Here is a 24,682-nt window from a genome sequence, read left to right on the forward strand (position 1 = left end):
GTGCATGAGCTGAAATCAAGAGCCTCCCACTGCTGTACCTGTGGAAGAACTCAGCCTAAGCAAGCAGGAGAAAACAAAGGAGGCTGAAATCTTAATCTGGGTACAGCGCTATCGGAGCCAAGCTGACCTAATCAACTGCAGATTTGATTTCCTCAGAGGGAAGCTTTACAAGGTTAAAAAATATGTTTTATTCCCTCCCTCAGAATTCCCATTCCAGCCTTCTTTTGCCTGTCATGTTTGTTTGCCTTCTCATTTGTCTGCTTGAACTTTCATGTACTCTTTCCTGACTCCCTAGCTGACAAAGATTGTGTTAGTCACCTCGGGATGGCTAAAACAGGGCTACTGGAAGACTCTGGACATTTTTGGGTTGGTTTGGTTTTTTAACAGCCTTTTTGTACTAAGTCCACAACTAAAACTGGCTACAAAACATTTCTTCTTACCCCTAGTCTCTAACCTAACAAGGTTACAGAAGCAGGATGAGGTGGGAGTAGTTCTAGGGCTTTGTAGCACTCTTCTGAGTCTGAAAACACACAGAGCATTGCCTAGCAAGAGAAAGTTGTACACTGCCTAGCAAGAGAAAGTTGTTGACCTCTGAAACGCTCCTGTCAGGAATGTGTTTTAAATGAAGAAGCCTTCAATCCAAATGGCAGTACACCAGAAGTGCTTAGCACCTGCTGGCCCTCAGGCCAGGATGCTTCCTTTCACCTTGTCCTTTGGTCCAGCCCACACTGCAGCTGCACCTCCTCACTGCATCCAGCTGTACCTCCCCTCATGCTGATAAGGGATTTAATTTCCCTGTCTCCAAGAAAGATGAAAAGCCACCAGAGCATAAAGGGTCTCTGTACTTCACAAAGGGGCTTAGCTTTAAAAGTAACCCAAATCAAGCCAGAATAACCTGTGGAGGAATAGCCACATGAATGTGATCTACAGAAATGCTTAAGATACAAGAATAAACACAAGTGAAAATGTTAATTGAGCCTCCAGGCTAGCCTGGAGCTCTTACTCATAGAGTATGAACAGGTCAGGACTCACCCAAAGAGTATGAATGAGATTCTGTGAGCAGTGATTTCCAAGAAAGGCTCATATTTTATAGGTAAGCTGAAGCCACCACTCCAGAAGAACTCTGAACAATAATCATAGAATAGAATCACAGAATGGTTTAGATTGGAAGGGAGCTCAAGGATCAGCCAGTTCCAACCTCCTGCCATAGGCAGGGACACCTCCCACTAGAACAGGTTGCTCAAGGCCTCATCCAACCTGGCCTTGAACACCTCCAGGGAGGTTGTGGGGCTCAGAATCACTGAATGTGATCAAAGATTACATTGGGTGCTTCTGTGCTCCACAACTCCCCTGGGCAACCTGTGCCAGTGCCTCACTACCCTCACTGTAAAGAACCCTTTCCTAACATCCAGTTTGAATCTCCCCTCTGCCAATTCAAATCCATTCCTCCTCCTCCTGTCATCACAAGACCTTGTCAATAGTCCCTCCCCAGCCTTCCTGGAGCCCCTTTCAGACACTGGAAGGCCACTCCAAGGTCTCCTCAAAGCCTTCTCTTCTCCAGGCTGCAGAGCCCCAACTCTCTCAGCCTGTCCTCAGAACAGAGCTGCTGCAGCCCTCTGAGCATCTTGGTGGCCTCCTCTGGACTGGCTCCAGCACCTCCATGTCCTGCTTATGTTGGGGGCTCCATGACTGCCCCCAGGACTGCAGGTGGGGTGTGAGGAGAGCAGAGCCAAGGGGCAGAATCCCCTCCCTTGCCCTGCTGCCCACACTGCTCTTGCTGCAGCCCAGCACAGGGTTGCTGCCTGGGCTGAATCAGAACGGCAGCAGAGGTTCTCCCCTTCAAGAGGAGGGGTGAAATCAGAAGAGCTATTAATTCACTTCTTCACCCTTTCCTCAGCACACACAAAGATTATTTGCCTCTGCATGATGAGACAACAGCTGCACTTTTACTTCCAGTGTGGAGTAGCAGGTACAACTGTGATACTCATGCCAATGGCACCTTCTCCCATATCCAGCCACGTGAAAGACAGCCCCGTTGCTAAGTGCCAACCTTCTCCAAATCACTGTCAACAAAGCAGCTGGTTAGAGGGCCACCAAAGAGGAAGTGGTGAACCTGAACAAGGAGTAGGCAAGGAAGAACCATATCCCCATCAGTGCAAGGTTAGCAGTGCTTACCTGCCTGTTTCCAGTAGCAAAGTCCCTGGAGAAGATAATGATGCTTTTTGCAATACCCAAAACACTCATCTGAAGTGGCTATCTGTCAAAGAGCTCTCCTCCATTGAGAGGGAGGGGAGATGATTTGCAGAGAGGGAGTTAGAGCTATAGAGACCTTTTGTTCCTGTTGATCACAAAAGCAGTCTGACCTCCCACTGTCAATCCTCAGGCATGGGTTCCATTTTACTCAACAGACACCCAGGGAGATATTTATCTGCCTAAACACAGGCACCATATCATCTGAGAATATCTGCAACATCTATGTGCCCTGGAAGACAAAACAAGAATCTACACACAGCCAAATCACAGTATCACAGTATCAGCAAGGTTGGAAGAGACCTCATAGATCATCAAGTCCAACCCTTCACCACAGAGCTCAAGGCCAGACCATGGCACCAAGTGCCATGTCCAACCTTGCCTTGAACAGCTCCAGGGACGGCGACTCCACCACCTCCCCGGGCAGCCCATTCCAGTGTCCAATGACTCTCTCAGGGAAGAACTTTCTCCTCACCTCCAGCCTAAATTTCCCCTGGCACAGCTTGAGGCTGTGTCCTCTTGTTCTGGTGCTGGCCACCTGAGAGAAGAGAGCAACCTCCTCCTGGCTACAACCACCCCTCTGAAATAGGAATTAGACACCAAGCAAGATAGTCTTGGACAAATCAAGTCATAGTAGCAACTTCTTCATGGACTACTGAACTGATGATCTGAGCATTTAAGTTGATCTGAGTAACCTTGTAGGTTTCCTCCACTATATACAAGCTCCATTAACTTACATTGAAGCTTAGATGGGTAAATTAACTGTTGATATCTACATAGAAATAGCTTAATCTGTAAGGTGGAGATGCTGAAACGCATCCACCTCCTGCCTGCAACCAGCACAAATAAAGCTGAGCAACACCAACAGAAAGGTCTCAGCACAGAAACCCCCTCTGCTGCACTGCTTGTTGTAGACAAACTCAAAGCAGGCAGCCAGGCCACAAGAGTCAACATTTATGCACCAGCTGAACATCGAATCCCAGATTTCCTCATTGCACAGGACAATTTGTAGGGAAAAGAGAGAGCTAAATTAGACATACTTTAGTCTGCAACACGCTGTACATACTTACATGCAAGGCCCTTTTTGCAAGCAGCAAAGAGAGCCTCATTACTGCCAATTTGCTGAATTAATCATGCTTCAGGGTATCCTAATAAGTGAATTAATCTGTTTCCTAAACCAAGAATAAAGGCTTCATACTGTCAAAGCATAAACACATCTAGAGGGCAGCAATGATATTGTCATCTTTAGCTAAATATAGATCCAGAGCAGAGACAAGTGCACAGCCACCCACTGCACCAACATACACCTCCCCCTTTTGCATCTGCCTTTGAGAGCAATGCATAAACTTCACTATGAAGCTGCCAAGCTGGAAGTGGATGCCAGCATGTTCAGATCCTTGCTCAAGGAACACTTTGCCTCTTTCTGCAAAGCTCACTACAGCCTCGCCAGGCTCTGATTTCTCAGCGTGACTTCAGGTCCCAAATAAAGGAGGAGGGAACAAAATGAAAAAGTTAAGCTATGAACACCAAAATAACAAAGTGGCAGAGATGAAAATCACTCACAGACAGACAGACTCTGCTTCACGAACCCAGCTGAAACTTATCTGAGTCACTCGGCAGTTCCCAAGAGACACAGAAACACAGGGACAGGCACAAAATGCTGTGAGAAGGGAAACAGTGAATGCAGACAGTTTATTCTGCAGTGGCAAACAAGAGGGGATTTATAGACAGATATATGTGTGTACATAGCAGCTCTTCTTTTTCAGTTTTTCATCTCAGACACTCCATCATGAGTTCAGTTTTGGGCTCCCCAGTTGAAGAGGGACAGGGATCCGCTGGAGAGAGTCCAGCGGAGGGCTAGGACGATGATGAGGGGAGTGGAGCACTGCCTGGTGAGGAGAGGCTGAGTGACCTGGGGCTGCTTAGTCTGGACAAGAGAAGACTGAGAGGGGATTTGATAAATGTTTATAAGTATCTGAAGGCTGCCAGGAGTGGGGGGACAGGCTCTGCTCACTGCTGCCTGGGATAGGACAGGAGCAATGGGTGTAAGCTGCAGCACAGGAGGTTCCAGCTCAACACAAGGGGGAACTTCTTGACTGGAAGGGTCCCAGAGCCCTGGCACAGGCTGCCCAGAGAGCTTGTGGAGTCTCCTTTCTTGGAGCCTTTCAAGGCCTGTCTGGATGTGTTCCTCTGGGATCTGTGCTAGATTGTGTGGTCCTGCTCTGGTAGAGGAGTTGGACTCAATGGTCTCCTTGGGTCCCTTCCAACCCCTAATACCCTGTGAGGCTGTGATCACCAAATTTTGCTGGTGTTTTGCAGAGTTTGATAGCATGCCTCACCCAAACACTCAGAGATTCCAAGTTTAGAGCAACTATCAAAGCATGGCAGTTGGCAAGATGGATACTGACCCAAGGTAGGTCCATCCAAAGCCTTTGATGAACTGACCTGTGGTGATACAACCTACTCATGGTGATTTGCCTTGAGTCTTGTACACTACATGCAGACACTACAATAGGGCACAGAAATAGCCCATGTAGAATCTGAACTTGGGCAGCCATGGATCAGCAACCTGTGCTTCACTGAGCCTGGTCTAAGGTTCTGGTACAGTTTGGGCCCTTCCAAGTCTGGACTATCTAGTGTCTACAACACAAAAGCTTTCATTTATGGGGAACGCTACTGCGTTCGTTCCCTCCAGCTAATGAGTTACTTTAATTAAACTGGGAGGAAACTGGCACCTGACAGAGTGTCACTTTTCTAAACTTTGGTTCTAAAACCAAACAAAAAAAAACTCATTGAAATGGATCAAAAAATTTTTCACAGGTCTGAATGAAAAATCTACTCACAGCTGTACAAAATCCAACTAAAGATATGCCATAGTTCCTAAGATGCAGTGAACTCAGGGATGTGTGACAGTACCATAAACAGCTGAGTTGTGACCTTCAAGTGGGTCAGCCCTTAGTAGAAGAAAGATATTGAAGACATTGCACAATGTTTTTACTAAACTTGTCTGGTTTGGCTTTCAAACCCAGCTCAGGACAATATTAGAATGATAGAATGGGTTAGGTTGGAAGGGACCTCAAAGCTCAGCCAGTTCCAAACCCCTGCCATAGGCATCTTCCATTAGAACAGGTCACTCAAGATCTCATCCAACCTGGCCTTGAACACCTCCAGGGAGAGAGGAGCCACAACCTCCCTGGGCAAACTGTGTCAACATCTCACCACCCTCGCTGTAAAGAACCCTTTCCTAACATCTAGTTTGAATCCCACCTCTGCCAGTTTAAATCCATTACCTCTCATCCTGTCATTACAAGACCTTGTCAATAGTCCCTCCCCAGCCTTCTTGTAGGTCCTCTTCAGATACTGGAAGGCCATTCCAAGGTCTCCTTGAATTACACAGAGTCATCTCTCCCTTTGCCTTGCCAAAATGCAAACCTGTGCCAAACTACACTACACATCCTAGGCAGAAATGTTATGTTGATTGAAGCTGGTTCCTGATCAACCAGGATTATGCACCTCTGAAATTCACAAGATCTGTTTCCAGCTCAGTTTTCTGAGCTTATTATTTGCATGAGGTGCACAGTCAAAGTCTGAAGCACATTGAGTCAGCCCACAAACTAACTTGGTCAAGTCATGCAAGAAGAAGTAGTCACAGCCAGACTGTGTCGGTATTTGGCCTTCCCAAGCTTGGGACGTGTCCTGTATGTGCTGACTGCCACATCTTTCAAGTCACTACAGATTTGCACCTCTCTATTTGGATCTTAACCTGCTGTCCTACTGCTTTCCCAAGCCTTAATCACCAGTTACTATCACCCAAGAAGCTACTGATTTTACAAGTTGACTCAAATCTCGGTACAGTCCTTCCCTTCCTTTTCTGTGCCACAACTTGGAGGAGCTGCACAGATGGAAGAGTCTAACATCAACTGAAAGCCATATACAGCATACCTTAGTCCCCTACAGCAAGCTACACACCTTGGTACAACTGGGCACCAGTGTGCACTACCAGTCAGTCCTGCAGACACACATCTTAACTCAACTGCTCCTATTTTATGTTGAAAAGAGAGAAATATTCACTTCTCTAGACTGTGACAAAATAATGCTGCAGTGTTTCAGTAATGTATTTCCATTGCTCTTAAACTAACACAGCATTGTTTTAAGAGCAATGAATTTACAAAACCCCACTGAGCACTCTAACATAAGCACCAAGAAGGAGAGGAGCAGGAAAGAACTTCAAAGGAAGTCATTGATGAACTACTGAAAGCACTAACAGAGTTTATCAACAGAAAATGAGGTATTCAAGCTCATTTTCTTCCATGCACAGGAAGAGCATTTAAATTCTCCCCAGTATGCTTATGATATAAATAATCATCCATAACTCATAGAATCATAGAATCATAGAATCAACCAGGTTGGAAGAGACCTCCAAGATCATCTAGTCCAACCTATCACCCAGCCCTATCCAATCAACTAGACCATGTTGGGTTTGGGTTTTGGGTTTGGGTGGTTTTTTTTCTTCTCCCTTTCCTTTTGGAAGCATAAAAATAAGGCAGTGGAAGTTTTGACATCCTCCACCAAAAAAAAAAAACAAACCACCAAAGGTAAATGGGAAAAAAAAGGGCAAAAAGCCATGCTTCTTTAAGGAATATTCTCTTGAAGGTGCATTCTGATACTCTTGCTCTTGTCTGAGTTGTCCTTAATTCTCAAAACTGTTGTTCTGATCTCAACAGAGACTGTAAAGGTAGTTGACTACCAGCTGGAGTCAAAGGCAGCATGACCCAAACCACTGCATGTTCCTCTTATTTTATTGCAAAGAGCACAGGGAATGCCCTTTGCAAGAGAGCATAGAGAATATAGAGTGTGAGGATGATCTTGCACTTTTAAGCTAACCTCCTTATTCTGTTCCAAGTGAAGGATGACAGAAGCTGGTCTGTCAGAACGACTCTGGAAGAGGGCTTTACTTGGCATAGCAAACACATTGAACTTCTATCTAGTTACCTAACCCTTCATACCTAGAGCTGGGGAAAGAAAAACTTCACTTCCAGCAAGCTGAAATTAAGGTCTGTGATAACAGAGGCATTCTTTTATGTGACTTAAGGAGAATGCTGGCCCCACAAAATTGATACTACATGAAAATCAGACTAACAGCCAAGAAACGATCCAGAGCCAAGCACAGAATGAAACGTCCCCAGTCAAAACTACACCGAGTGGTCTGAAAAGATAAGGAACTAACGAGTGGCTACACCTCCCTGGAACTAACAGGTTAAAAACTCTTAATGAAAGATTCACACAGTATTGACAGATAAGGGAAAGGAAATAAGTGCCTGGGTCCCACAGCCTGAATAATGCATTTTTAGTGAGTCACCAGGATTGTTTACCTCTAAAGACTAAAGCATCAGTTCCAAGAGATTTTTAAGGAGCCCCCCCATGCTCCCTTGCTTTGAATATCATTTGCCTCATAACATCTTCATACTGTTTCCCTTGCAGTAATGATGCAGCCACTCTGGCCTCATAAACCAAGCACTGATGAAGTTACTAAACAGATTCCAGACCTTAGCCTTGTGTTTGTTAGATACAACTTCCAGCCCGGTTTGTCCTCATTTACACGGACAGCCTTTCAAAGGGACAGACCCTTCAAAACACAGTCCTGAGGTGCTAAATACTTCACAAGCCAAAAAGGATCTTTAATTAGCCAAAGAGCTGAAGCACTGCTGCAAATACATTCAGTTCCATGTATCTATACAGAAACAAAGACACAAAGCACACAATACACCCTCCTTAGACTGCAGGGAGTGTTTCTTTCCTGATCTACCTAAACACTCTTAATGACAGAGGAATCAATGTCCAAAAGAAGCCTCCTTAGACTGCAGGGAGTGTTTCTTTCCTGATCTACCTAAACACTCCTGATGACAGAGGAATCAATGTCCAAAAGAAGCCTCCTTAGACTGCAGGGAGTGCTTCTTTCCTGATCTACCTAAACACTCCTGATGACAGAGGAATCAATGTCCAAAAGAAGCCTCCTTAGACTGCAGGGAGTGCTTCTTTCCTGATCTACCTAAACACTCTTAATGACAGAGGAATCAATGTCCAAAAGAAACCTGCATCATTCCTGGCAGGAATACTGAATATACAGGCTGGAATGTCGAGGAAATGTTGATTCCCAGGGAAACACTTTTCCACCCCCACCCCCGTTTGTTTGGGGTTTTTAAGTGGGAAAAATATATTTTGGGTCTCCCCAGGCACCTTCTGACCATTAGATGTGTGGGAGAGGAGTTTGTACTTACTCGTGGTGTTGTATTTGATCCCGTTGAAGAACTCCGGGCAGGGTCTCTCTACCAATTCCCCCGCAGAGGTTCTGGGCCAGCAGGTGCCGATCTGATCGGTGGTGGCATTGCAGTACGGACCTTGGGCGTTCAGACAGGAGACAGAAAGGGGAAAAGAAGCAGTTGAGAAAGCACAGAAGCGACACGCTTTGCATCACAAAGCAAACGGAACCCTAGCACTTAGAAAGCGCTTCCGAGCCCTGCTCTAGGTCAGGTTTCCTACCATCAAAGCCCAGGAAAGGGAGAGAGGAACTCTCTAAAAAAGTCTCTTGTAAGCGATCCAGGAGGCTGCAGTTGACATCGAATTCTTCTAAGATGAACTGAGATATGGTCACATCCATTATTCCCCCCCAGGTCTGCTGGACTGAGTCAGGCTCCTTCCCCCTTTGCGGTGGGTTTGGGGGTTTTGTCCCCTCTCCTTTCTTCCTCTCTGGAAGGAAATGGACATCAAGCTGCGGGCACCCTGCAATCTCGTGTGTGTGAGGCTCTCCTCCTCCCAGCGTGCTGACAACTTGGCTGAGAGTCTGCGTCTGGCTGTGCAGTTAATCCTCCAAGCTCTTCGGTGCTTTAGAGCAGCAGCCGAGGAGCCAATGGGATCTCTCTGAGCCGGAGTGAGGGGTTGCGTCTCTTCGCCAGCTCCCCTCTGGTCTAGCAGCTCCCCGGTGCCGCCGCACACTGCCAGGCTGCTGTGCTGCCTCAGCTCCCTCCCTCTCCTCTCTCTCTCACACAGGCAGGGGATGAGCGCTTCTGCAGAAACACTGCCTGCCGCTGAGAGCCAGGCAGAAAGGAAAAGCCATCAAACAACTCCTCTGGCTGGCTGCGAGGCAAAGCAATCCCTGCCTTTGCTCTGCAGAACTGAGGGTGAGCTGTTTGGAGAGGGAGGGAGGGGGGCGAAGGGATCCAAGACTGGTAGCTGCAGTGCTGGATCCTGAGCAGGCCATGAGAAAGAAGTAATAAAAGCTGGTATGAGGGAGATGCTGTGATAGAAGGGAGGCATCGGAACAAAGGCATCTGGAGTAAGGACCCACGGGAGAGTGAGGAGAGTGGGGAGAGTGAGAGGTGCTGGGACCCAGCCCAGGAGAGGCAAGGCACAGTGGCAAGACATCTTTCAGCCCCTGGTGCAGGTGGATAGCAGAGCAGGGCAAGGCACAAACTGCAGAGAGCTCTGGAGCAAAGGATGGATCATGCAGGGCACAGGGAAGAAAAGAAAGGTCATTCTTTAATTTTGCCATGGTAGGAAGGAGGAAGCATTTTGGAAAGGATGAGCTCCCAGACTGATCCAGGAGCAAGGAAACCGTGGTGTGAGGACAGAAAGAGGAGCAAAGGACTTGACAAACTGAGGTTATTGAGGAACAAGATGAGAAGGGTCTGGGGAAGGGGAAAGATGAGAAAAGTTTGGAGGAGCTGCCCAGATGTTTCCTCATCTTTTTGGGAAACTAAAGCTCAGTACTATGGGAATCAAATGAAGTTCTGCACTCTGGGACATGCTGCAGAACAGCCTGGACCTAACCAGGACCTGCTACATCAGGATATGAGGAACTGTTTACCAAAAAAAAAGTGTTGAGAACTTGCTAAGGAGGATCAGGCAGGATCACAGATTCAGAAAGACTTGAAGAAGCAAACAGAAAACTGACTTGTAAGAGAGAAAAGGAAGAGAAGCAGCTACACTAGGAGCAGAGGAGGGCAAAAACAATAAAGAAGCAGTGACAGACAGAAAGGGACCGAGAATTAGTCTGTGTTCAGAGCTTACACTGAGTTCAGAGCAGTGGTACAGAACCCCTTATAACATCTGTCCACCACCTTGCACAGCCTGCACTCCCCTTTACTCAGATTTCAGATTGAAGTGGTTTATCTTTTACTCACATAGCACTAAAATAATTGTGTTATACAACAAAGGGAAAGGGGGGGAAAATCGATGAGTTAAGGCAGCAAATGAATGACCAACATGCCCTGGTGAGAGAACCAGCCAGGATGCTACTTTGACATGAGTTCAGAGCTTACACTGAGTTCAAAGCAGTGGTACAGAGCCCCTTAGAACATCTGTCCACCACCCTGCACAGCCTGCACTTCCCCTTTACTCCGATTTCAGATTGCAGGGGTTTATCCTTTACTCACGAAGGAGCAAAAGAATTGTGTGATACAACAAAGGGAAAGGGGAAAAATCGATGAGTTAGGGCAGCAAATAAATTAACAACGTGCCCTGGTGGGAGAACCAGCCAGGATGCTATTTTGACACATGGGAACCTGGAGATGTTAAACCACTTTCAAGCTGCAATGAGAGGAGAGGGGAGAAATGCCATTGTGGGTTTGGGATGAGCATTTTTGTTTTAAATATGCAAAACCCCACAGAAATAATGTCCCTTAACTCTCTAGGCAGCGTGATACTCCAAGGCAAGCAAATCCATCTCTGGTTCCCACTCACTGCAGCCACAATCTCCTTCTCAAGTGAACATTCCCAACGTTGCAAGCCTTCTCAAGAATTTTGCATCTCAGCAGACTGACTCACCTACAGCACCAGATCTCTTTGTCCCAGGCACCTCTAACTCCAAAAAGCAGGAGATGGATAAAGCATGCTCTAAACAATTCACAGACATGGACCTCGCAGAGTATCTTCAGCTCTACACTTTACATTTATTTTCTGCTTCCTGACAGGGCAGTAGAGTTCAGAAAACTTATTTTTGCTCCTCAGGCAGAGGATCAGAGAATCATAGAATCAGAGAATCAAGCAGGTTGGAAGAGAGCTCCAAGCTCATCCAGGCCAACCTAGCACCCAGCCCTATCCAGTCAACCAGACCATGGCACTAAGTGCCCCAGCCAGGCTTGGCTTCAACACCTTCAGCCACAGCGACTCCACCACCTCCCTGGGCAGCCCATTCCAATGCCAATCACTCTCTCTGACAACAACTTCCTCCTAACATCCAGCCTAGACCTCCCCTGCCACAGCCTGGGACTGTGTCCCCTTGTTCTATTGCTGCTTGCCTGGCAGCAGAGCCCAACCCCACCTGGCTACAGCCTCCCTTCAGGGAGCTGTAGACAGCAATGAGCTCTGCCCTGAGCCTCCTCTGCTGCAGGCTGCACACTCCCAGCTCCCTCAGCCTCTCCTCACAGGGCTGTGCTCCAGGCCCCTCCCCAGCCTTGCTGCCCTTCTCTGGCTGCCAGTGGTGGCTATGAGATCTCACCATCTGTGTGTGTCCAGTGGCAGCCTGAGCTCAGTGGCCATTCCAGCTGAGGCTGAGCTGATCTCTGTGTAGGGCATTTGTCCAGAGTGCTAAGGAGAGATTTTTAATTTTATTTTTTATGTTGCTGGCTCTCTGCAGGGTAATAATAATAATGATTAAAACAATAGCAAGGCCTTTGACATCATCTCCCATGACATCCCAGTGAGCAAGCTCAGGGAGTGTGGGACCAGACAGTGAGGTGAATTAGGAACTGCTTTCAAGACAGTTCAAGTGGTGATCACTGGTGCCAGGTCCACCTGGAGAATTGTAATCAGAGGAGTTCCCCAGGGATCAGTGCTGGGGCCAGTCCTGTTCAATGTCCTCACCAGTGACATTGATTGGAGGACAGACAGATAGACAGACAGAGTCTGCTCAGCAAGTTTCCTGAGGACACCAAACTGGGATCTGCTAGAGAGGGCCCAGTGGAGGGCTACGAGGATGAGAAAGGGACTGGAGCACTGCCTGATGAGGAGAGGCTGAGGGACCTGGGGCTGCTTAGTCTGGAGAGGAGAAGACTGAGAGGGGATTTAATCAATGTCTATAAATATCTGAGGGCTGCCAGGAGCGGGGGACAGGCTCTGCTCACTGCTCCCTGGGATAGGACAAGCAGCAATGGGTGTAAGTTGCAGCACAGGAGGTTCCAGCTCAACACAAGGGGGAACTTCTTTCCTGTAAGGGTCCCAGAGCACTGGCACAGGCTGCCCAGAGAGGTTGTGGAGTCTCCTTCTCTAGAGCCTTTCAAGGCCTGTCTGGATGTGTTCCTCTGTGATCTCTGCTAGATTGTGTGGTCCTGCTCTGGCAGAGGGCTGGACTTGATGATCTCTTTGTGTCCCTTCCAACCCCTGACATCCTGTGAGCCTGTGGTGCTGTGCAGTACACAGCCTGACCAGAAGTCTGCTTCTCACCTCCTTTCTGCCTTGTCTATTTTTTCATGCTGCATGTGCAAGCACTTAACCACAATAGAACCACAACCCTGGATGGAGGCTTTGAGCAGTTGTTTCCTGAATTTTGAGGGGAATGTATCACTTAATAAATTACAAAAGAAAGACAGCTTCAAAAAACTGAGCTGTTTTTAAACTGGGTAAATGTTTCACATTCCTAAATGCTGCCCCACATTTCCCTGCATAAACACTTGTAGATCTTTTGAATGGCTCCAATATTAAACACTAAGCTGGAGTCAATTTCAAAACTGTTTTAGCACCCCAAACAATAGCTAACTATTTTTTTTTCCCAAGGTTTAGAGAATGAACTCTTTAAGTGAGAAAAGAGAAAACATCTTCAGCTTACACTGATTCTTCCCTCCTCCTTTTCAGTTCACCTAACTTTAGGGAACCAGAAGCAGCACATCACACAGGTTACAGGATCAGAGGATCAGAGGATGTTAGGGGTTGGAAGGGACCCAAGGAGATCATCGAGTCCAACCCCCCTGCCAGAGCAGGACAATCCTATCTAACACAGATCACACAGGAACACATCCAGACAGGCCTTGAAAGGCTCCACAGAAGGAGACTCCACAACCTCTCCGAGGAGCCTGTGCCAGGGCTCTGTGACCCTTCCAGTCAAGAAATTGCCCCTTGTGTTGTGCTGGAACCTATTTTGCTGCAACTTACACCCACTGCTCCTTGTCCTATCCCAGGGAGCAGTGAGCAGAGCCTGTGCCCCTGTTCCTGGCCAGATAATAGTGTGGAATTCCTACTGCATTCCATGATTTAAGAGCCAAGAAAATACATCCCAAAAATCAAAACAGCAGTAATGATCAAATTGTCTAGGAGCAAGTCTGGCTGAAGAAAATGACTGACTGTCCCTCAGCCCACAGATCAGCTCCATGCTTTAATAACCCTTTCCCAGTTCTACTTTAGCCTCTTGCTGAAAAGATACTTCTGCAACTTTCCCTGGGTAAAATGAACTACTTAGTGAGAGGTTCCCTCTGGGTGGATCTAGTCAAATCCTGACCCTGTCAGCTGGACTGATCTGATGTGAAAATGTTGCTCTTCATAAAATCAGCCAATGTAATTAAAGGAAAGACTGGCAGAACTATTGTAGCTGCTGACACTGCTGATGCAGTGTCCCTCTAAGATCCATTTGATGCAAATTAGATCGCACCAGGCAAAGATCTGCCTGAACAATTACTGAGCAGCCCAAGACAGCTGGTGATTGCCTTTGGCAGGCAGAAAAACTTGGTCAACTTATGTGTCAATGCTTATCAATAGCTACATGAAAAATGTCAGAAGGATAGAGGCAGATTCTTTTCAGTGATGCCCAGCGACAGGACAAGGGGAACTGGGCATGAACTGCAGCAGTTCCATCTGAACATCAGGAAAAACATCCTCACTTGGAAGGCGATGGAGCTCTGGGTCAAGCTGACCAGAGAGGTTGTGGCATCTCCCTCTCTGGAGACTTCCAAAGCCTGCCCAAACATGATCCTGTGCAACTTTCAACCAGATCCTGGGCTGCAGCATGAGAAGTGTGGCCAGCAGGGCCAGGGAGGTGATTCTCCCCCTCTACTCCACTCTGCTGAGACTCCACCTGGAGTACTGCATCCAGTTCTGGAGCCTTCATTACAAGAAGGATGTGGAGATGCTGGAGTGTATCCAGAGAAGGGTCACTGGGATGCTCAGAGGGCTGCAGCAGCTCTGCTGTGAGCACAGACTGAAAGAGTTGGGGCTGTACAGGCTGGAGCAGAGGAGGCTCCCAGGTGACCTTCTTGTGGCCTTCCAGGATCTGAAGGGGACTACAAAAAAGCTGGGGAGGGACTTTTTAGGCTCTGAGGGAGTGCCAGGACTGGGGGGGATGGAGCAAAGCTGGAGGTGGGAAGAGTGAGGCTGGAGGTGAGGAGGAAGTTCCTGAGCATGAGAGTGGTGAGAGGCTGGAGTGGGTTGCCCAGGGAGGTGGTTGAGGCCCCATGGCTGGAGGTGTTTGAGGCCAGGCTGGCTGAGGCTGTGTGCAGCCTGCTCTAGGGTAGGGTGTCCCTGGGCATGGCAGGGGGGTTGGAACTGGCTGCTCCTTGTGGTCCCTTCCAACCCTGACTGATTCTATGATTCCTTTATCAGGGAAGGTGGACTCGATGATCCTCAGAGGTCCCCTCCTGTCCCTGCCATGCTGTGACTCTGTGAACTTAAAGCAAGCTTGTTCCTCTGTGGTAACAGTCATTGCTCTGCTTGGTGCACATGCAAGAGATCCACAGCCAATCTGTGTAAGGACATCTGGATGCACACAGTAATGGAGGCAGCAAGACAGACACATGAGCATGCAAACAGGTACACAGCTCGACAAGCCTCTTGCCTGGAGCAGATTTGGAAAGTGAGCTACATCTCTTCCAGTAAAGGAACGAGCTCTGCTCATAAATGGGATACAGCCTTTCCTGACCATGGAAATCTTTGTATGCCAGCCCTTGCACCACTGTTACACAATGGTTTCCCAGTCTCTGATCCAACCCACAGTTAGTAAAACTAGCTGGGGGATAGCTTTTAGTTTACCCCACTAACAGTGACTACCAAGGATGATACTGTGCTGTCCAACCAGCAGCACTACAACTTAGCTCACTCACCTTTAATTATTGCAGTGACCTTTCAGCATCTGACTTTGACCTTTTTGGGACTCCTCAGCTAGGTAAGCAATGCCAGACTATATACTTCAAGGAAGGTACTAATTTACCAGAGTGGCTTCTGAACCATAATCCTGAAGGCTCTCCTTCCCAGCATCCTGGGTTTGGGAAGGGCAGGTCCTGCCTGACCAACCTGATCTCCTTTTATGATCAGATTGCTTCCTGGTGCATGTGGGGCAGGCTGTGGATGTAGTCTACCTGAACTTCAGCAAAGCCTTTGACACTGTCTGCCACAACAAGCTCCTGGCCAAGCTGGCAGCTCAGGGCTTGGACAGATTGACTTTGATATGGGTTAAGAACTGGCTGGAAGGCCAGGCCCAGAGCGTGGTGGTGAATGGTGCCACATCCAGTTGGTAGCTGGCACCAGTGGTGTTCCCCATTGCTGTCTACAACTACCTGAAAGGAGGCTTTAGCTAGGTGGGGTTGGTCCCTTCTGCCAGGAAAGCAGCAATAGAACAAGAGGACACAGTCTCGAGTTGTGCCAGGGGAAGTCTAGGCTGGATGTTAGGAGGAAGTTGTTGTCAGAGAGAGTGATTGGCATTGGAATGGGCTGCCCAGGGAGGTGGTGGAGTTGCCATCCCTGGAGGTGTTCAAGTAAAGACTGGATTAGGCACTTAATGCCATGGTCTGGTTGACTTGACAGGGCTGGGTGCTAGGTTGGACTAGATGAGGTTGGAGGTATCTTCCAACCTGGTTGATTCTATGATCCACTGCAAACTGATCTGACTGCACTTTGAAATGCACTGACAATATGGCCATGACCTAGTGAAATATTTCTCTCTCATTCTCACTGCAGATATGCCACCAGTGAATGTAAATGCAATTTTCAGAGTGGAAACAAGAGAGCCTCATACCATATGGACCAAGAAAATTCAAGCAGCAAGAGAGTGATGACAGCTTGAAGATCCTCACAGAGAGCAGACCTCTAGAACCAGCATCAGAATGTCATGTCATAGAATCACAGAATCACAGAATCAAGCAGGTTGGAAGAGACCACCAAGCTCATCCAGGCCAACCTAGCACCCAGCCCTAGCCAGTCAACTACACCATGGCACTAATTTCTCTGCCACACCATGCTACAGCTTCTCACAAGGAATTACACTCTGCTACATGAGCAGACTCAAAGAAAGCCACTTTTCAGATAGAGTGCCACACTTCTAATCAGAATCTGCTCCTTACTGCATGTACTTCAGAATCACACAGAATGTGCAGAGCTGCAAACTGTTGTATGTGGAGGATGAGGATCAAACATAGGTAAATGCAGATTCTTGCTTCAGTTGATTGACTCATTTGTTAGAAGCTGGAGACATTACTGCTAGCAATGAAGTAGGACTGTAGTGAGCAAAGAGAGCATTGAAAACCACAGCTCTGTGCTGATGAATCTTTGCAGCTCCATGTTAGAAAATATTTACTGTGGGTGTAAGAAGATTCAACAGCACAAATAATAAATGGCTTGTAGCTAAACATTGATGTATTTCTTTCAGCACATTAATCCAGTTGTCATTCTCTACAGCTTTAAAACCTGTGCAGGTGAATCATTGTACATAAGACAAACGATGAGGCATTGCGAGGAGAGGAGAACACACAAAAGAACCAACCTTGACACACTCAAACTGCCAGAGTTATTTTTTCTCAAGTGAGGTGTTTTGGATGAATGTGCAGAGCAGCTACCACAGGAGAGGGCAGAAACATTTGTTCCAGAATACCTGTGGTTTTATGCATGGTCAAATTCAGGGTCAGTACTTCACAAGAACACAAAGGACCTAATTTATATAGTTACTTATCATTGACTCAACCATGTTGGAAGAGACCTCCAAGCTCAGCCAGTCCAACCTAGCACCCAGCCCTATCCAATCAACCAGACCATGGCACTAAGTGCCCCAGCCAGGCTTGGCTTCAACACCTCCAGCCACAGAGACTCCACCACCTCCCTGGGCAGCCCATTCCAATGCCAATCACTCTTTCTGACAACTTCCTCCTAACATCCAGCCTAGACCTCCCCTGGCACAGCTTGAGACTGTGTCCCCTTCTTCTGTTGCTGCTTGCCTGGGATAAGAGACCAGCCCCACCTGGCTACAGCCTCCCTTCAGGTAGTTGTCCATGTCTCAATGCAATGATTTCCAAGAGAAAAGCAATACTACACAAGCAGTAACTAACAGACTTTTATCTCTGGGCTAGCCTGCTGATTACGATGAGGACTCAAATCACTCTCAAAAAGCCTGGAAATTAAGTGAAAGAAATCATGAGCTGTCATGCCAACAAAGAAGTGAGATAGTAGCTCTCAAAAGCATAGTGAGGTAGTGTCCAGTCATACTAACCAGAAGCTGGAATGATCAGGCATGAAAATGCATCATCATTATTAGGGCCACGATAACCAAGACAGTTGGACGTGGCACTTGGTGCCATGGTCTAGCCTTGAGCTCTGTGGTAAAGGGTTGGACTTGATGATCTGTGAGGTCTCTTCCAGCCCTGATGATACTGTGATACTGTGAAGAACCTAATGATCCCTGCTTTGTGATTTGCAAAGCGCTTGCAAACTGCTACCATGTGAGACTGGAGCCCCAGAAGAGAATGGATCCAAGGACTTTATCTCTGTAGCACTAGTTTGTGCCTGTGCCTGCAGTCAGTAACCCTTGCCAGCTACAGAAGTTTAGGTATCTCCTGAGATAGTAAGTCCATCTACCTCCCTTCAGACCTCTCCTCTAGCTTGACTCACCACACTTTAACCTTTTTATTACCAGGGTACTACACAGTACCTCAGGTCTTGCATAGGCTTAGGCTGGATATTTGAGAGGTCCATAATAGCAGAGGGATTCATCTCATCTAATTTCAGACATCTAAAATTTGGGTGTCTAGACTATGCCAGGTAACTTGGCTCTCTAACAGTCTCCAGGGAAATGGCTGCTATCAGAGAATGATGATTCATTTAATTTGAAGACAGATCCCTTCTTCGAATTCATCCCTCTTAGATATTCTACTTAGTAGGATGCAATTCAGCCCATGAGGTGCTTAGACACATATGTAGTTTAGACAGACCTCTCTGCTGCCAACACATCACATCTGAGACAGATATTGGAGCTGAAGGTATAAACTGCAGAGGACAAATCACCCTGTGCAGCAAAGTTTCGATGCAGAAATACAGGTGCCTAGTTCAGCTCTTCTTAGCAAGATAAATTATCTTAACTACTGTTCACTGAGATGGTTTGTGGGGAAGAATTCCACCTCCATCTCGCTGAGCTTTGTGTGCTGTCAGTTGTGCTGGGAGCTCTTCTGTACACAGGCACAGGCTGATGCTTGCACACAGCAGATGCTGGAAAAAGCAGTCAGTGTCATCATGCTCACTTGTTGCACACTGCTACAGAAAACTGCTCTAAGATCACTCAGGTCACACAGCTTGAAACTTGGCAGAATAAAAATGCCTTGCTTGCATTACAGTGACCCTATAAAACACTGGGGAAAATATGCACTGGGCTTATCATTAGTTTGGCTGTTTGGTTCCTAGGCCTGCCCACTGCTAGGGGAAATGCTTTGGTTAAAGTCATTTCCTTTTTCAAAGCCAGGTTCCTTGATGGCTTCTTCAGTACTTAACCATTGCTTGCCTTTAAGCCCACACTTAGCTTTGACTGACCTCAGGTTTCACAGAATCATAGAATCAAGCAGGTTGGAAGAGACCTCCAAGCTCATCCAGTCCAACCTAGCACCCAGCCCTGGCCAAGCAACCAGACCATGGCACTAAGTGCCCCAGTCAGGCTTTTCTCCAACACCTCCAGGGCTGGCGACTCCACCACCTCCCTGGGCAGCCCATTCCAATAAGGATGAGTTTGAGTGAGTTGGCAATTTGCTGAACTAGGACTTCAGTGCTGCTTTGGTTGAAGCATTTTTTTGCCTAGTTTTCATTTCCCTTGAACTTTCTTGGTTTTGTATAAAGCTTATAGGATCTTATAGAATAAGCTTATAGCTTACTCTGAATCATACATATTGAGCCACCTGTAAGCTGATCATGGAATCATAGAATCAAGCAGGTTGGAAGAGACCTCCAAGATCATCCAGTTCAATCTATCACCCAGCCCAAGCCAATCAACTAGGCCATGGCATTAAGTGCCTCATCCAGGCTTTTCTTGAAGACCTCCAGGGACGATGAATCCACCACCTCCACAGGTGGTGGAGTCCTGATGGTAACCTCTTTACGGTCAAGAACTTTCACATCAAGAACAAACCTTGGTGAACAGTTTAGAGCCTCAAACCTGATGTTTTTCTGTTCTTACCAAGTGTTTACATAGGGCAAGTTCAATCTATATTCATCACTGGTTAGAGTGGGCTTTGTAAAAAGCCAGGGATGAGTCCAAGAATTCAATGCAAAACAGTTGGAAGACTCAAATAAGCAGGCACATTCAAATATTTATCTCAGCATAGCTGGAAAAATACATGTTACTGTCAAGGAAAACAAAATAGTTGATATCTTAACAGGTATGTTAATAACAGGTGCAGCCAAAAATGAACCCTGGAAAGTATCACAGGATCACCAAGGTTGGAAGAGACCTCATAGATCATCAAGTCCAACCCTTTACCACAGAGCTCAAGGCCAGACCATGGCACCAAGTGCCACGTCCAGTCCTGCCTTGAACAGCTCCAGGGATGGCGACTCCACCACCTCCCCGGGCAGCCCATTCCAGTGTCCAATGACTCTCTCAGTGAAGAACTTTCTCCTCACCTCAAGCCTAAATTTCCCCTGGCACAGCCTGAGGCTGTGTCCTCTTGTTCTGGTGCTGGCCACCTGAGAGAAGAGAGCAACCTCTTCCTGGCCACAACCACCCCTCAGGTAGTTGTAGACAGCAATGAGGTCTCCCCTGAGCCTCCTCTTCTCCAGGCTAACCAATCCCAGCTCCCTCAGCCTCTCCTCGTAGGGCTGTGCTCAAGGCCTCTCACCAGCCTCATTGCCTTTCTCTGGACATGCTCAAGCATCTCACTTCCAATCTACTTGACAGCATAGCTGCCTTTCTTTCCTTGTGATGTGTTAATCTGCTTCCTATTTGCTTGACTGCACACCTCACCCCAATGAATATTAAAGCAAGTCTTGGGGAAATGTCTAACATTCCCATTCAATATTTTGTCATTCAGGAATGCAAAGAGAAGTTAACTCCCTGGTAAGCGAGTGCTGCTTCTCCTATGGACTCATCAAACCTCCTCCCTCCACTCGCTGCAGCCATTCGTGCTGTGGCTAACTGGCAGTTACCATCAGCAGATGTCAAACTCCACAGACTGATTCCTGGAAATTATATTCATCTCCAGCACTTCTACACTTCCCCAGCTAATAAAAAAATCATCAGAATCATCATTTACAGTAACACTGCCTGAAACAAACACCTGCTCAGCACAGCTTTGCCTGTAGAGGTTAAACTTCTTCCTTTTCTTTACTTTTTTATTTAAAGGTTCTTTCCCCTGCAGTTACTACAGTCCAAAAGCTAAGAAATACTTCACTGAGCACCAAGTTATCTTCATTTTAATTTCCTGTTATTTCCTTGTTATTCTATTTCTCATTTCTTTCTTGCCAGAAAGTTACCAAATGTAGAACCTATTAGTTTATCCCTCAAGTATTTTCCCCTTCATGCAAATAGCCTTTCCCAGACAGAAATGACAAATGAGTAAAACACAGCCACACTACTTCATTCGAGGGTAGACAGATTTGTCAAGTGCTGTGGAATTCCTCTGGACTCAAGGCCCAATGTAAGCAGGATAGAAGTCATTCCTTACAGGGTTGGAAGTTGCTATCTTTGAAGCATGCAGCGAATAGTTCTGCTCCTGGTTTCTGGAGTTGCTTGGCTCACTGCCAGAGCAATGTCGCTTTCGTTTGCTTGGCCACTGGAGGGCTCTCCTAATTCTCTGTTACTGCAGAAGAAACATTTGCTTGGATTTGAAACCATTATCAAAGAAAAGCTGCTTATAGTTACCTTAATATAAAACAAAAAAAAACAAACAAAACCCAAACAAACAGAACCAAAACCAAAATCCAAACAATGGAACAAGATCCCAACTGGACATTGGACACTGGAATGGGCTGCCCGGGGAGGTGGTGGAGTCACCGTCCCTGGAGCTGTTCAAGGCAGGACTGGACGTGGCACTTGGTGCCATGGTCTGGCCTTGAGCTCTGTGGTAAAGGATTGGACTTGATGATCTGTGAGGTCTCTTCCAACCCTGATGATACTGTGATACTGTGTTCAGCTTTGGGGTCCCCCATTTGAGTAGAACAGGGATATGATAGAGAAGGTCCAGTGGAGAGCTACGAGGATGTGAGGGGACAGGAGGGCATGGCTTATGAGGAGAGGCTGAGGGACCTGGGGCTGCTTAGTCTGGAGAAGAGAAGACTTAGAGGGGAATTGATAAATGTTTATAAGTATCTGAGGGCTGGGCAGGAGCGGGGGGGACAGGCTCTGCTCACTGCTCCCTGGGATAGGACAAGGAGCAGTGGGTGTAAGTTGCAGCAAAATTGGTTCTGCCTCAACACAAGGGGGAACTTCTTTCCTGTAAGGGTCTTAGAGCCCTGGCACAGGCTGCCCAGAGAGGTTGTGGAATCTCCTTCTCTGGAGCCTTTCAAGGCCTGTCTGGATGTGTTCCTCTATGATCTGTGTTAGATAGGATTGTCCTGCTGTGTCAGGGGGTTGGACTGGATGATCTCCTTGGGTACCTTCCAACCCCTGACATCCTGGGAGCCTGTGATCCTGTAATTCCTGGGTTCATACAGAGGTCCGTGTGTGGACAAAGTGAATGCACTGCCCCTCCTTTAGCAGCCATGACACTACACTAAGAGATGAACATCATGAGCAGAACAATTTCCTGTCACAAACAAGTTAATAAACTGCACAAGAGATCACAGGTTTGTGATGGTCTCCATCACCCATTGCTCCCCGCATTGCTTGACTCTGGAATCGCTGCCCAATTCAATTCACTTTAACGTGACCTGTGTCACCTGATTTCTGACTTAGCTCCCAGCCTCAAGCCAAGTTCCCCTGCCTGGTTCAATTACCTCTTGACAAACACACCGACAGAGCAATCACCTTACTCTTTCCCTATCAGTGCTGCCCCTGTGGAAAGAGAGCATCGTGTCAGGCTTTCCATCGCCCTGTGGGGAGAAGCATTGTGTCCACACCACACAGCCCATTGCCAACTGAGGGTTTCTGAGTGGCTCTTTTTTTCCTGTTTTGCCTTGTTTTGGGGGTTGTTTGGTTTTATTTGCTTGTTGATTTTTTGGCTTTGTTTGTGTGTTTGTTATGCACCTTTGTTTTCTTGTTTCTTTTGCACTTTTGTTTTCTTGTTTGTTTTGCACCTTTGTTTTCTTGTTTGTTTTGCACCTTTGTTTGATTTGCACCTTTGTTTTCTTGTTTGTTTTGCACCTTTGTTTGTTTGATTTGCACCTTTGTTTGTTTTGCACCTTTGTTTTCTTGTTTGTTTTGCACCTTTGTTTTCTTGTTTGTTTTGCACCTTTGTTTGTTATGCACCTTTGTTTTCTTGTTTGTTTTGCACCTTTGTTTGTTTTGCACCTTTGCTTGTTTGATTTGCACCTTTGTTTTCTTGTTTGTTTTGCACCTGTTTGTTTGATTTGCACCTTTGTTTTCTTGCTTGCTTTGCACCTTTGCTTGTTTGTTATACACCTTTGTTTTCTTGTTTGTTTTGCACCTTTGTTTTCTTGTTTCTTTTGCACCTTTGTTTTGCACCTTTGTTTTCTTATTTCTTTTGCACCTTTGTTTTCCTGTTTGTTTTGCACCTTTGCTTGTTTGTTATGCACCTTTATTTTCTTGTTTGTTTTGCACCTTTGCTTGTTTGTTTGATTTGCACCTTTGTTTTCTTGTTTGTTTTGCACCTTTGCTTGTTTGTTTGATTTACACCTTTGTTTTCTTGTTTGTTTTGCACCTTTGTTTTCCTGTTTGTTTTGCACCTTTGCTTGTTTGTTTGATTTGCACCTTTGTTTTCTTGTTTGTTTTGCACCTTTGTTTTCTTGTTTGTTTTGCACCTTTGCTTGTTTGTTTGATTTGCACCTTTGTTTTCTTGTTTGTTTTGCACCTTTGTTTTCTTCTTTTGCACCTTTGTTTGTTTGATTTACACCTTTGTTTTCTTGTTTGTTTGCACCTTTGTTTTCCTGTTTGTTTTGCACCTTTGCTTGTTTGTTATGCACCTTTGTTTTCTTGTTTGTTTTGCACCTTTGCTTGTTTGATTTGCACCTTTGTTTTCTTGTTTGTTTTGCACCTTTGCTTGTTTGTTTGATTTGCACCTTTGTTTTCTTGTTTGTTTTGCACCTTTGCTTGTTTGTTATGCACCTTTGTTTTCTTGTTTGTTTTGCACCTTTGTTTCCTCCTTTGTTTGTTGGGGGTGTGTGCTTTTGTGTTTGTTTGGTGTTCAGGGGAGGTTGTTGTTATTTGGGTTCTGTTGTTGTTTATTTGTTGTTTTCTTGTGGCTGGTTTTGCAGCTCTCTCATCAAAAGGACCTAAATTCAGTTAAAACTAAATTGCCTTGTGGAAACAGAACAGTTTGCATGTTCTAGATGAGGCACTTAGTGCCATGGTCTAGTTGACTGGATAGGGCTGGTTGATAGGTTGGACTGGATGATCTTAGAGGTCTCTTCCAACCTGGTTGATTCTGTGATTCTATGATTCTGTGTTTCCTTTCTTAGGCAATGTTGATGCTGCCAGAATGAGACAAGGAGCTTTGACCATCTTAGAATAGTAATTTCTACATCACTTCAAGAATCACTGTGCAAGATATTAGCAACAGCAACTTTAATATGGATTCAGATAACTGTGCCTTAAGTTTGATAGCAGCATTCACTATTACCTACTACATGGAAAAACCACACAAAGGATGATGCCAATTTGTCAAGGAATGATTGGTTATGGTTCTTAGACAACTCAGCAGCAGTTTAAGATTTATTAGCACTATTACAGTAAATCACAAGATTAGGTTATATGATTTTTAACAATACTTAATCAGCAGCCAGTTATCAGAGTGATTTAATACAATTTGCTATAATCAGTGTAGGAACTTGGTTACTGTATGGAAGAACCATACAAAGGATGATGCCAATTTGTCAAGGAATGAGTGGTTATGGATCCTACACAACTCAGCAGCAGTTTAAGATTTATTAGCACTATTACAGTAAATTACAAGATTAGGTTATATGATTTTTAACAATACTTAATCAGCAGCCAGTTATCAGAGTGATTTAATACAATTTACTATAATCAATGTAGCAACTTGGTTAGGTTGGAGAATGATAAATTTCACACATGGGCAGTTTCCTAAAT

General features: G+C 46.1%; 1 protein-coding gene across 3 annotated transcripts in view; it reads right to left on the bottom strand.

The window, feature by feature from the left end:
- Positions 1-24,682, bottom strand: part of CRHR2 (corticotropin releasing hormone receptor 2) — a 221,981-nt gene that overhangs the window by 155,474 nt on the left and 41,825 nt on the right. For 2 of the 3 annotated variants that reach the window (XM_064162364.1, XM_064162363.1), the window contains exon 3: positions 8,529-8,648. In XM_064162364.1, the coding sequence (XP_064018434.1) occupies positions 8,529-8,648 (120 nt within the window). Of the gene's footprint in view, positions 1-8,528; positions 8,649-8,790; positions 9,270-24,682 lie in introns of those variants that run through there. The other variant, XM_064162365.1, reaches the window with a different exon arrangement.

Source organism: Pogoniulus pusillus, chromosome 23 (genome assembly GCF_015220805.1).
Source record: "Pogoniulus pusillus isolate bPogPus1 chromosome 23, bPogPus1.pri, whole genome shotgun sequence".
NCBI classification, from domain to species: domain Eukaryota; kingdom Metazoa; phylum Chordata; class Aves; order Piciformes; family Lybiidae; genus Pogoniulus; species Pogoniulus pusillus.